This window comes from Rhinoderma darwinii, unplaced genomic scaffold, assembly GCF_050947455.1.
Source record: "Rhinoderma darwinii isolate aRhiDar2 unplaced genomic scaffold, aRhiDar2.hap1 Scaffold_1585, whole genome shotgun sequence".
In the NCBI taxonomy this organism is placed as follows: Eukaryota; Metazoa; Chordata; class Amphibia; order Anura; family Rhinodermatidae; genus Rhinoderma; species Rhinoderma darwinii.
Window position 1 is genome coordinate 168,889 of NW_027461988.1, and position 13,799 is coordinate 182,687.

General features: G+C 42.9%; 1 protein-coding gene across 1 annotated transcript in view; it reads right to left on the minus strand.

Annotated features, from left to right (window-relative positions):
- LOC142699457 (neurobeachin-like protein 2) overlaps window positions 1–13,799 on the minus strand; it is a 112,324-nt gene that overhangs the window by 23,921 nt on the left and 74,604 nt on the right. Inside the window, 9 exon segments of the mRNA XM_075848045.1 lie at window positions 2,273–2,431; window positions 2,715–2,868; window positions 3,174–3,276; window positions 3,364–3,523; window positions 4,260–4,393; window positions 4,987–5,158; window positions 5,562–5,654; window positions 7,594–7,676; window positions 13,330–13,651. Of these exon segments, the coding sequence (XP_075704160.1) occupies window positions 2,273–2,431; window positions 2,715–2,868; window positions 3,174–3,276; window positions 3,364–3,523; window positions 4,260–4,393; window positions 4,987–5,158; window positions 5,562–5,654; window positions 7,594–7,676; window positions 13,330–13,651 (1,380 nt within the window).

A 13,799-nucleotide genomic window follows, 5' to 3' on the forward strand; every position in this document is an offset into this window, starting at 1 on the left:
TGATATCAGCCGCTCCTCTTATATCACTCCAGCACTATTATATCCTCCAGAGACATTACATCATATGTGTGACTGATATCAGCCGCTCCTCTTATATCACTCCAGTACTATTATATCCTCCAGAGACATTACATCATATGTGACTGATATCAGCCACTCCTCTTATATCACTCCAGCACTATTATATCCTCCAGAGACATTATATCATATGTGACTGATATCAGCCGCTCCTCTTATATCACTCCAGCACTATTATATCCTCCAGAGACATTACATCATATGTGACTGATATCAGCCGCTCCTCTTATAACACTCCAGTACTATTATATCCTCCAGAGACATTATATCATATGTGACTGATATCAGCCGCTCCTCTTATATCACTCCAGTACTATTATATCCTCCAGACATTACATCATATGTGTGATTGATATCAGCCGCTCCTCTTATATCACTCCAGTACTATTATATCCTCCAGAGACATTACATCATATGTGACTGATATCAGCCGCTCCTCTTATAACACTCCAGCACTATTATATCCTCCAGACATTACATCATATGTGTGACTGATATCAGCCGCTCCTCTTATATCACTCCAGCACTATTATATCCTCCAGAGACATTACATCATATGTGACTGATATCAGCCGCTCCTCTTATATCACTCCAGTACTATTATATCCTCCAGAGACATTACATCATATGTGTGACTGATATCAGCCGCTCCTCTTATATCACTCCAGCACTATTATATCCTCCAGAGACATGACCTCATATGTCGATATATACAGAGGAAGGACCCTTGTAGTTGGTAGTCAGCATTGGACCTTGTTTTAACATCTATGTAGTTTGTTCTTGTTGCATAAACCTAATAAATATATTTTTTATTTTCTATTTTCAATTTTGTGAGTTGGAAAACAGGGCTTCTTTTGCCGGCAGGCAAACCAATTTTTTCAATGACCTCATATGTGTGACTGATATCAGCCGCTCCTCTTATATCACTCCAGTACTATTATATCCTCCAGACATTACATCATATGTGTGACTGATATCAGCCGCTCCTCTTATATCACTCCAGTACTATTATATCCTCCAGAGACATTACATCATATGTGTGACTGATATCAGCCGCTCCTCTTATAACACTCCAGTACTATTATATCCTCCAGACATTACATCATATGTGTGTCTGATATCAGCCGCTCCTCTTATATCACTCCAGCACTATTATATCCTCCAGAGACATTACATCATATGTGTGACTGATATCAGCCGCTCCTCTTATAACACTCCAGCACTATTATATCCTCCAGAGACATTACATCATATGTGACTGATATCAGCCGCTCCTCTTATATCACTCCAGTACTATTATATCCTCCAGAGACATTACATCATATGTGACTGATATCAGCCGCTCCTCTTATAACACTCCAGTACTATTATATCCTCCAGAGACATTACATCATATGTGTGACTGATATCAGCCGCTCCTCTTATAACACTCCAGCACTATTATATCCTCCAGAGACATTACATCATATGTGTGACTGATATCAGCCGCTCCTCTTATATCACTCCAGCACTATTATATCCTCCAGAGACATTACATCATATATGTGACTGATATCAGCCGCTCCTCTTATATCACTCCAGTACTCTTATATCCTCCAGAGACATTACATCATATGTGTGACTGATATCAGCCGCTCCTCTTATAACGCTCCGGCACTGTTTATAAGCACCGGTTAGCACCTCCTTCCAGTATAGATGGGGTTATATTTCTACCATACAAGTCACATAGCGAAACATGAATCCTATAATAAATGCCAGACGATGCATCCGCAACATGGAGACTGCACAGGGCAGCGCCAGGATGCAACCCACAGAAGACAATAAAGGTAACGTGCGGCGGATCACGGTCCTACGTGATTTCTATCCGTTTCTGTGGGCGCAATTTCGATTGAGAAGAGAAGAGGAACTTGAGTGACTGGATTCTGATAAGAGTCTGGATCTAACCTAAAGCAACGGATATCCAATTCACAGAGCAGAAAGTGAAAGCTGCGTCTCAGACTCCCCCATAAACATGCCGATATGGAGATAAGCGGCTACCAGATATCTGGCACCGCTATTCTCAGGGTAAAGAATCAATCCTGTTTTCCCAAAATTGAGATGTTGGGGGACTGGTTGACTTCACACATATTAGATTACTGAAGGATTCTACTGTGCATGTAAAGCACATAGAGAACGGAAAGAAGATTCAACCAACCTTAAAAACTTTCTCCCTCAGCGGATCGGAGAACTTTTTCTGAGCAAGAAGGAAATAGAAGACGTCCACGTTTCCGTGTTCCAGGAGGAACGTGTACAGCGGCTCGCTGCTAATCTTTGCCTTCAGGAGACTGTGCAGAACTTCCAGGATCCCACACACCTGAAATACATGAAAATGGCACATGGAGGTCTTAAAAGTTAATACCCCGGAGCTGCACTCGCTATTCTGCTTCTCCGTCATCTAGACCAGGAATATCGTTCATGGTGACGTCCTATGACAAGTCACTGAGCTCTTCAGTACCACCCACACTACTGGTGATGTTTCTCTATGGAGATCGCATGGCTGTGTGCTGGATTTTATGCATGTTTGCCATGGGTGTGGCTGAAACACTTAACTCAGTAATTAGTAGGGTGCACTTACTTTTGGCCATATAGATATATACCTGCTCCTCGTCGTTTACAGTCGCCGTATAATTCAGCACGCTGTGTAAATCCTCGGGACACAGGTTCTTGGATAGGAATTCCTTTATTAGTGTGAACAGGGACATCTGGACGGTCTTCACGTTGTCTACGGTGACCTGCTCCTCCGTCTGCGTCCTGAGGTGACAGAAGAAGACAATTATTAATGTGACGTCAACGTCCGCCCTTATCCGGAATTCTGTGCGGATTATCGCCATATTATTTGGAGTCAGGTGAAATGGCGCCAATGTTTGTCTGCTCGCGGCAGGCACAGGAAGATGTTTGCCTGCCTGACAGACGTGAATGTCAGTAAATGTGGGCCCTAAAGTCACAGGATATAATTCTCTCTCCCTGCTGCCACCACTAGGGGGAGCCTCCTGCAGGATGTGAATACACTAAACCTCATACATACAATATAATGTAAGGGGCAGAGGGAGCCTTACCCATAATGCCTCCTGACAGAGTCCAGAATGTACTGCACCCCATATTTTCTCCGCACTCGCTGCTTGTGGTCCTTCATGATGGATGACAGATACTGGATGTGACCTGTCCGGGGATGATGAATCAATTAATTCCTCTGAACTAGACAAGGCGGGAACAGAATAACATGGCGGGCGAGACGGAAGCACTCACCAAGCCGCACAGCAAAATCACTATTGCTCCAGATCCGAAAATCAAAGAGCAGATGCTGGTAGAGGTGGTGGAGCAAGAAGTTGTGGCCTTCAGAGGCTACCTGGTCCATCAACATCTGGGAGGCCATCAGTACATTCATGTCCAGCGTGAGAGGCGACACCTGAGAACAACAGCGGCCGCAGGTCAGAAAATACACCCTCACCGCAGAGAATCCCTACAGCTGCTTAAAGGGCCGGCGTCCAATCCCAAGTTCTACATCTTTCTAACAGACTTTGTGCTTCAGTTCATTATTTTCAAGATCTCTGCTGGCGGTCAGTAAACAGGAACATTCTTATTTACATACAGGGCTGAAAACCAGTCCTGAGCGAATACTTCTCACAGATGGAGGTTTGTTACAATTGTATCCAGACTAGACAATTCTATGTGATCACCACAGCTAGGACTCCAGACGGATAAATTTTACCTGCACTGATACATTGTAACAATCTATCAGGACAGGAGAGAGATTTGTGATGCTGATGCGTTTTATCTCACAGATGGTTTACCATTGTAACGAATCCTCAGCTGTGGGAAGGATTAGGTCTGTACAGGTTTTCAGCCTCTGCATGTAAACAATGAATGTACCAATATGCTGAAAGCAAGCAGAGATATCGAAAATGTTCAGGAATGTAAAATCCCTGTAATCTGGCAATACTAGGACTGGAGAGGCGCTGGATAACAAAATTGACAAATTCGGGAACCCGATGTAAGATATTAACATTAAGGATCTGCTGTTGTGACTTGGTTTTTGTTCTGGTCCTGGAAACTTGCGCCTTACATCGCTGTCCTATGGTGGGAACGTGTTGGATTATCAGACTCTCCGGATGCCGGATTATAGGAATGTCGCCAGTTCTCACCTTCTGCAGGAGAGCGCCTATGATGGCGGGGCCGTGACACTGCAGCAGGCTTTCTTGATTGGCCGGGTGATCCTGGATGAAGTTCTTCACCATGAGAAGAAAGGCCGCCACGCCGTTCCACTCCAGTCTGCTCTCTGCCGGAAAAAGATGGAGGACAGAGTCAGGACAGCGATAGACGAGACACAGGAGGATAAACATCTCCGCCGATACAGATCATACACAGCGCAAGTCCTCTAATCCGGCAGTAATAGGACTTTACCGCTACTGGAGTCTACGTCAGGTCTTGTGAGATTCTGTGCTGGAAACAATTGTCGGACTATTGGAATTTCTGGATTAGTGGAATTCCTGTACTTAGCAATGATGTGTTATGGGAGTCCGGCATATGATGCTGCCATGTCGCTGCTGGTTCTACTTCATCATCTGGGCTGGATGTGTGGGGTTTTCCAGACTATTGGAATTTCTGGATTAGTGGAATTCCTGTACTTAGAAATTATGTGTTATGGGGTTTTCCAGACTATTGGAATTTTTCTCAATTTTCCATACAAACTCATAATATATATGATCAGTCGAGGCTGAACCTGAAGCTCAAGGTCCCCAGTGCAACATCTATAACCGCACCCCCCCCACCCATCATGTGACATTTATAAAGCAGGGTCCGGATACGGCGGCCACCTCTGCACCCCTATAACTACGCCCCTCGTCATCAGGAAGGGTTATAGACACATACCCGAGGATTTTCCCAGGGGGAGCTGCATGGATTGGGCGTTCCTGGAGGAGGTCAGCTCCGGGCCCACCAGATCGTGTGTCTCCTGAACATCGGGGGCTTCTTTGGTCTGTGATGCTACCTGGTGCAGCAGAGGCAGGAGGACGCCCATCCCCCCAACACAGTTCACCACGTCCTGCAGGATAGAAGGAAAAGTCCATGAGAAGAACATTAGAAAGGTGCAGAACTTGTCACTATACGGAGATTACTGGACGACCCCCTGATCAACCTACTGCAGACTTCCGGGGGGCTAAGACACCCCTAAATGGATCCCAGAGTTGTGTATTAGGTCAGCGCAAGTAAAGATTTTGGTCATGTGATCTCAGATGTAGGCCGGTCACAAGACGCGCAGATTGAGTCATGTGACTTTTCTTGAATTTCCCATGAGCGACTGCTGCGGAAACCGTCCATTTCTATTGGTGCATTGTAACGCCAGCGTGGCAGAGATACGCGGACCTGCACCCGTGGGCGCAAGCGTGGCACAACATAACATAACGCACGTCCTCATCTAGCCCAGGGTCTTAGGAGACAGAATTTACCTTCACATCCCAGGTGACTACTCTGTGCCCCGTCAGCCTCCCATCAAACGCTCGAGTCGGGGACAGGTCCAAGCAGATGTTATTTTTGGAAGCCTGAAAACATCAAACACAAATCCCATTAACCTAAAAACCAACGCTCAATAACATTAAAAAAAAAAACACAAGAAAAACATTTCCTGGAGTCAGATTTGGAATATCAAAAATAAAATAAGTTGCCATTTTCTACTCTTCCTGCTGCGAATGATTTTACGATTTGAAGCAATCTTTTACTTTGCATGCAATAACATCCCTGGTGATCTAGAGGTCAATTATAATATCCCTGGTGGTCTGGAGGTCAATTATAATATCCCTGGTGGTCTAGAGGTCGATTATAATATCCCTGGTGGTCTAGAGGTCAATTATAATATCCCTGGTGGTCTAGAGGTCAATTATAATATCCCTGGTGGTCTAGAGGTCAATTATAATATCCCTGGTGGTCTAGAGGTCAATTATAATAATCCATACAACACCAGGAATATTATAAAAATCCAGGGAGGTTTTGAGGTCGATTACAACATCCATAGTGGTCTAGGGCAGTTCAGGGGTCAATAATATCCTGGGTGGTCTAGAGATCAATTATAATTTACCAAGTGGTCTAGAGTAGTTTTCTGCTCAATTATAATAATCTCTAGACCACCAGGGATATTATAAATATCCAGGGAGGTTTTGAGGTCAATTATAATATCCCTGGTGGTCTTGGGTGGCTTAGCATTTAGTAATAATATCCCTGGTGGTCTTGGGTGGCTTAGCATTCAGTAATAATATCCCTAATGGTCTTGGGTGGCTTAGCACTCAATAATAATATCCCTGGGGGTCTTGGGTTGCTTACCATTCAGTAATAATATACCTGATGGTCTAGAGGTCAATATTAATAATCCCTAAACCATTAGGAATATTATAAAAATCAAGGGAGGTTTTAAGCTCTATTAGAATATCCCTGGTGGTCTAGAGAGGTTTACAGGTCAATTATAATATCCAAGCTGATCACACATATGAGCGTGGCTAACCCAGAACTTCACATAGTCTTCTGCTGTTGGATGTAGAAGACTCAACTAGTGGTCTTAGTGACTGTAATATTTGTGGGTTGTGGACAGAGAAAATAAAAAATCTCCAGATCTGAGGATACAGAAGTTTGTTTCGGATTTTACCACGCTCCTGAACTATACAAGTCATGTTTGGACACATGGTACCACGGAAGACTGGTCGGCGACAGGGTTTTTTATTTATTACTTTGTTATCTAGAAGTGAATTACAGGTCCAGAGATCAAATAGAATGTAATATCCCTGGTGGTCTAGAGTTCAAATATAATATCCCTGGTGGTCTAGAGTTCAAATATAATATCCCTGGTGGTCTAGAGATCGAATATAATATAATAGAATATAATGTCCCTGGTGGTCTAGAGATCAACTATAATATAATCTCCCAGATGGCTAGAGATCAAATATAATAGAATATAATGTCCCTGGAGGTCTAGAGATCAAATATAATATCCCTGCTGCTCCAGAGATTAACTATAATATAATATATTTGGTGGCCTAGGGATCTACTATAATATAATGCCTCTGGTGGTCTAGAGATCTAGTATAATATAATATTCCTGGTGGACTGGATATCTACTATAATCTAATGTACCTGGTGGTCTAGAGTAGTTTACAAGTCCATTATATGATCCCTAACAGTCAATATTATTACCCCTGGTGGTCTGGGGTAGTTAAATCAATAGTTTTAATGTCTTGAGTAACCCAGGTTAGTTTAGGGTGAATTATAATATCCCCAGAACTTGGATGGGTTATTATATAATATTCAGTGGTGAACTTCAATGCGCCGGCGCAGATCCTAGTAACTATCGCTGATCATCCTGGTCTAATCGGCGTCACTCTTGCAGATTTCTAGCTCACACATGATATTATACAAATTTCACAAGTGTCCCTACAATTATCAATATAAGATTTATCCCGACCTGTTCATACAATAACAAGCGGCGCCCCCTACCTGTGGAGTGTAGAAGAGAAGAAGCTTGGTGCTGAGCTCAGAAAACTCGCTCTCAGGTGTGAAGGGGGACACAAAGTTTGGTCCTGTTGGGAATAAAAAGTGGATAAATGTAAGGGCCACCCCAGAGAAACATGATGCAATCCCCATATTCGAAATAAAACTCTTGTGGGTGGAGAAAAATGAAATAACCTCGGTGTATCTTTCCCATGATCAGGCACAGACAAGGACCCCTAACCCTAAAGTAACCACCCCAGCAGCAGCCTGAAGAATTGTGTTTGCTGCTCTGACTGTGACTGGAGTATAAATCATAGTGTAACTCCTGATAAGTACAAGATAATTAACGCAAAGACTTGACCGTCACTACTAAGGCAGTGACAACATATTTCTTCTTTGAAAGGGCCACTAACCCTAAAGTCCACAGGTTATAATAGTGCTGGAGCATTATAAGAGGAGCGGCTGATATCTGTCACATATATGATGTAATGTCTCTGGAGGATATAATAGTGCTGGAGTGATATAAGAGGAGCGGCTGATATCTGTCACATATGATGTAATGTCTCTGGAGGATATAATAGTGCTGGAGTGATATAAGAGGAGCGGCTGATATCAGTCACATATATGATGCAATGTCTCTGGAGGATATAATAGTGCTGGAGTGATATAGGAGGAGCGGCTGATATCAGTCACATATGATGTAATGTCTCTGGAGGATATAATAGTACTGGAGTGTTATAAGAGGAGCCGCTGATATCAGTCACATATGATGTAATGTCTCTGGAGGATATAATAGTGCTGGAGTGATATAAGAGGAGCGGCTGATATCAGTCACACATATGATGTAATGTCTCTGGAGGATATAATAGTGCTGGAGTGTTATAAGAGGAGCGGCTGATATCAGTCACATATGATGTAATGTCTGGAGGATATAATAGTACTGGAGTGATATAAGAGGAGCGGCTGATATCAGTCACACATATGATGTAATGTCTCTGGAGGATATAATAGTACTGGAGTGTTATAAGAGGAGCGGCTGACATCAGTCACACATATGATGTAATGTCTCTGGAGGATATAATAGTACTGGAGTGTTATAAGAGGAGCGGCTGATATCAGTCACATATGATGTAATGTCTCTGGAGGATATAATAGTGCTGGAGTGTTATAAGAGGAGCGGCTGATATCCGTCACATATATGATGTAATGTCTCTGGAGGATATAATAGTACTGGAGTGTTATAAGAGGAGCGGCTGACATCAGTCACACATATGATGTAATGTCTCTGGAGGATATAATAGTACTGGAGTGATATAAGAGGAGCGGCTGATATCAGTCACATATGATGTAATGTCTCTGGAGGATATAATAGTGCTGGAGTGTTATAGGAGGAGCGGCTGATATCAGTCACATATGATGTAATGTCTCTGGAGGATATAATAGTACTGGAGTGTTATAAGAGGAGAGGCTGATATCAGTCACATATGATGTAATGTCTCTGGAGGATATAATAGTGCTGGAGTGTTATAAGAGGAGAGGCTGATATCAGTCACATATGATGTAATGTCTCTGGAGGATATAATAGTGCTGGAGTGTTATAAGAGGAGCGGCTGATATTAGTCACACATATGATGTAATGTCTCTGGAGGATATAATAGTACTGGAGTGATATAAGAGGAGCGGCTGATATCAGTCACATATGATGTAATGTCTCTGGAGGATATAATAGTACTGGAGTGTTATAAGAGGAGCGGCTGATATCAGTCACACATATGATGTAATGTCTCTGGAGGATATAATAGTACTGGAGTGTTATAAGAGGAGCGGCTGATATCAGTAATATATGATGTAATGTCTCTGGAGGATATAATAGTGCTGGAGTGATATAAGAGGAGCGGCTGATATCAGTCACACATATGATGTAATGTCTCTGGAGGATATAATAGTACTGGAGTGTTATAAGAGGAGCGGCTGATATCAGTCACATATGATGTAATGTCTCTGGAGGATATAATAGTACTGGAGTGATATAAGAGGAGCGGCTGATATCTGTCACACATATGATGTAATGTCTCTGGAGGATATAATAGTGCTGGAGTGATATAAGAGGAGCGGCTGATATCAGTCACATATGATGTAATGTCTCTGGGGGATATAATAGTACTGGAGTGATATAAGAGGAGCGGCTGATATCAGTCACATATGATGTAATGTCTCTGGAGGATATAATAGTACTGGAGTGATATAAGAGGAGCGGCTGATATCAGTCACACATATGATGTAATGTCTGGAGGATATAATAGTGCTGGAGTGATATAAGAGGAGCGGCTGATATCAGTCACATATGATGTAATGTCTCTGGAGGATATAATAGTGCTGGAGTGATATAAGAGGAGCGGCTGATATCAGTCACATATGATGTAATGTCTCTGGAGGATATAATAGTGCTGGAGTGATATAAGAGGAGCGGCTGATATCAGTCACATATGATGTAATGTCTCTGGGGGATATAATAGTACTGGAGTGATATAAGAGGAGCGGCTGATAACAGTCACATATGATGTAATGTCTCTGGAGGATATAATAGTACTGGAGTAATATAAGAGCGGCTGATATCAGTCACACATATGATGTAATGTCTGGAGGATATAATAGTGCTGGAGTGATATAAGAGGAGCGGCTGATATCAGTCACATATGATGTAATGTCTGGAGGATATAATAGTACTGGAGTGATATAAGAGGAGCGGCTGATATCAGTCACACATATGATGTAATGTCTGGAGGATATAATAGTGCTGGAGTGATATAAGAGGAGCGGCTGATATCAGTCACATATGATGTAATGTCTCTGGAGGATATAATAGTGCTGGAGTGATATAAGAGGAGCGGCTGATATCAGTCACATATGATGTAATGTCTCTGGGGGATATAATAGTACTGGAGTGATATAAGAGGAGCGGCTGATAACAGTCACATATGATGTAATGTCTCTGGAGGATATAATAGTACTGGAGTAATATAAGAGGAGCGGCTGATATCAGTCACATATGATGTAATGTCTCTGGAGGATATAATAGTGCTGGAGTGTTATAAGAGGAGCGGCTGATATCAGTCACATATGATGTAATGTCTGGAGGATATAATAGTGCTGGAGTGTTATAAGAGGAGCGGCTGATATCAGTCACACATATGATGTAATGTCTCTGGAGGATATAATAGTGCTGGAGTGATATAAGAGGAGCGGCTGATAACAGTCACATATGATGTAATGTCTGGAGGATATAATAGTACTGGAGTGTTATAAGAGGAGCGGCTGATATCAGTCACATATGATGTAATGTCTCTGGAGGATATAATAGTGAGGGAGTGATATAAGAGGAGCGGCTGATATCAGTCACACATATGATGTAATGTCTCTGGAGGATATAATAGTGCTGGAGTGATATAAGAGGAGCGGCTGATATCAGTCACATATGATGTAATGTCTCTGGAGGATATAATAGTACTGGAGTGTTATAAGAGGAGCGGCTGATATCAGTCACACATATGATGTAATGTCTCTGGAGGATATAATAGTGCTGGAGTTATATAAGAGGAGCGGCTGATATCAGTCACATATGATGTAATGTCTCTGGAGGATATAATAGTACTGGAGTGTTATAAGAGGAGCGGCTGATATCAGTCACATATGATGTAATGTCTCTGGAGAATATAATAGTACTGGAGTGTTATAAGAGGAGCGGCTGATATCAGTCACATATGAGGTCATGTCTCTGGAGGATATAATAGTGCTGGAGTGATATAAGAGGAGCGGCTGATATCAGTCACATATGATGTAATGTCTCTGGAGGATATAATAGTGCTGGAGGGTTATAAGAGGAGCGGCTGATATCAGTCACATATGATGTAATGTCTCTGGAGGATATAATAGTACTGGAGGGTTATAAGAGGAGCGGCTGATATCAGTCACATATGATGTAATGTCTCTGGAGGATATAATAGTGCTGGAGTGTTATAAGAGGAGCGGCTGATGTCAGTCACACATATGATGTAATGTCTCTGGAGGATATAATAGTGCTGGAGTGATATAAGAGGAGCGGCTGATGTCAGTCACACATATGATGTAATGTCTCTGGAGGATATAATAGTGCTGGAGTGATATAAGAGGAGCGGCTGATATCAGTCACATATGATGTAATGTCTCTGGAGGATATAATAGTGCTGGAGGGTTATAAGAGGAGCGGCTGATATCAGTCACATATGATGTAATGTCTCTGGAGGATATAATAGTACTGGAGGGTTATAAGAGGAGCGGCTGATATCAGTCACATATGATGTAATGTCTCTGGAGGATATAATAGTGCTGGAGTGATATAAGAGGAGTGGCTGATATCAGTCACATATGATGTAATGTCTCTGGAGGATATAATAGTGCTGGAGTGATATAAGAGGAGCGGCTGATATCAGTCACATATATGATGTAATGTCTCTGGAGGATATAATAGTGCTGGAGTGATATAAGAGGAGTGGCTGATATCAGTCACACATATGATGTAATGTCTGGAGGATATAATAGTGCTGGAGTGTTATAAGAGGAGCGGCTGATATCAGTCACATATGATGTAATGTCTCTGGAGGATATAATAGTACTGGAGTGATATAAGAGGAGCGGCTGATATCAGTCACACATATGATGTAATGTCTGGAGGATATAATAGTGCTGGAGTGTTATAAGAGGAGCGGCTGATATCAGTCACATATGATGTAATGTCTCTGGAGGATATAATAGTACTGGAGTGATATAAGAGGAGCGGCTGATATCAGTCACACATATGATGTAATGTCTCTGGAGGATATAATAGTGCTGGAGTGATATAAGAGGAGCGGCTGATATCAGTCACACATATGATGTAATGTCTCTGGAGGATATAATAGTGCTGGAGTGATATAAGAGGAGCGGCTGATATCAGTCACACATATGATGTAATGTCTCTGGAGGATATAATAGTGCTGGAGTGATATAAGAGGAGCGGCTGATATCAGTCACATATGATGTAATGTCTCTGGAGGATATAATAGTGCTGGAGTGATATAAGAAGAGCGGCTGATATCAGTCACACATATGATGTAATGTCTCTGGAGGATATAATAGTGCTGGAGTGATATAAGAGGAGCGGCTGATATCAGTCACATATGATGTAATGTCTCTGGGGGATATAATAGTGCTGGAGTGTTATAAGAGGAGCGGCTGATATCAGTCACACATATGATGTAATGTCTCTGGAGGATATAATAGTACTGGAGTGATATAAGAGGAGCGGCTGATATCAGTCACATATGATGTAATGTCTCTGGAGGATATAATAGTACTGGAGTGTTATAAGAGGAGCTGCTGATATCAGTCACACATATGATGTAATGTCTCTGGAGGATATAATAGTACTGGAGTGATATAAGAGGAGCGGCTGATATCAGTCACATATGATGTAATGTCTCTGGAGGATATAATAGTGCTGAGATATAGGATATGAAGTAGGGATCATGGGTGAGGGGAGGTTCTGCACCTCTTTTTACCTATCCCATTGAATACCGCTCCCCAGTATGAAATAACTGATAACAGGGAGTAATAGATTGCACATATTGTCAGGACACCTCCAGATCATTGCAGGACTTTGGCAAGTCAGATTTGTGAATAATTGCGACCTGTGCCCCCTCCCCCGTCACAGAACTGCCGACCTACCAGCCAGGTACAAGACCTTCACATGAGCGGCCTGAATGGAGTCATGAAAGATGGACACGGTGCCGAGATGACCTTCTAATGAAGTAGGGGTCCCCCATTCAGTGTCCTGGGTCCCGGCCACAATGGTGGATACCAGACCCTCCCGTGAGTTCTGCGCGCCACCAGCACCCCATCCGTGTCCCACCGAGGTGGCCGGAAAGGACTGGGAGCGACTGAGCAAGGAGTGTGAGGCGAAGGTGAGGTCCGGGGTATGAGATGGAGAGGTGGACACTGTGGTGGTCGTGCGGTGGCCGGCAGAGCCAATACAGCAAGAGGTGAAAGACTGCAAAGAGGAGACACAAGCGGCGGATGATGAGATGATGATATAAAGCGCGCTCCCCCTAAATACGCCCCGCGCCGGGGGGAAGTCTCCTGCCGTCTCTAGGTGCAGAGTGACCACCCAGCTTTCTATAAACCCTGAATGGCACATA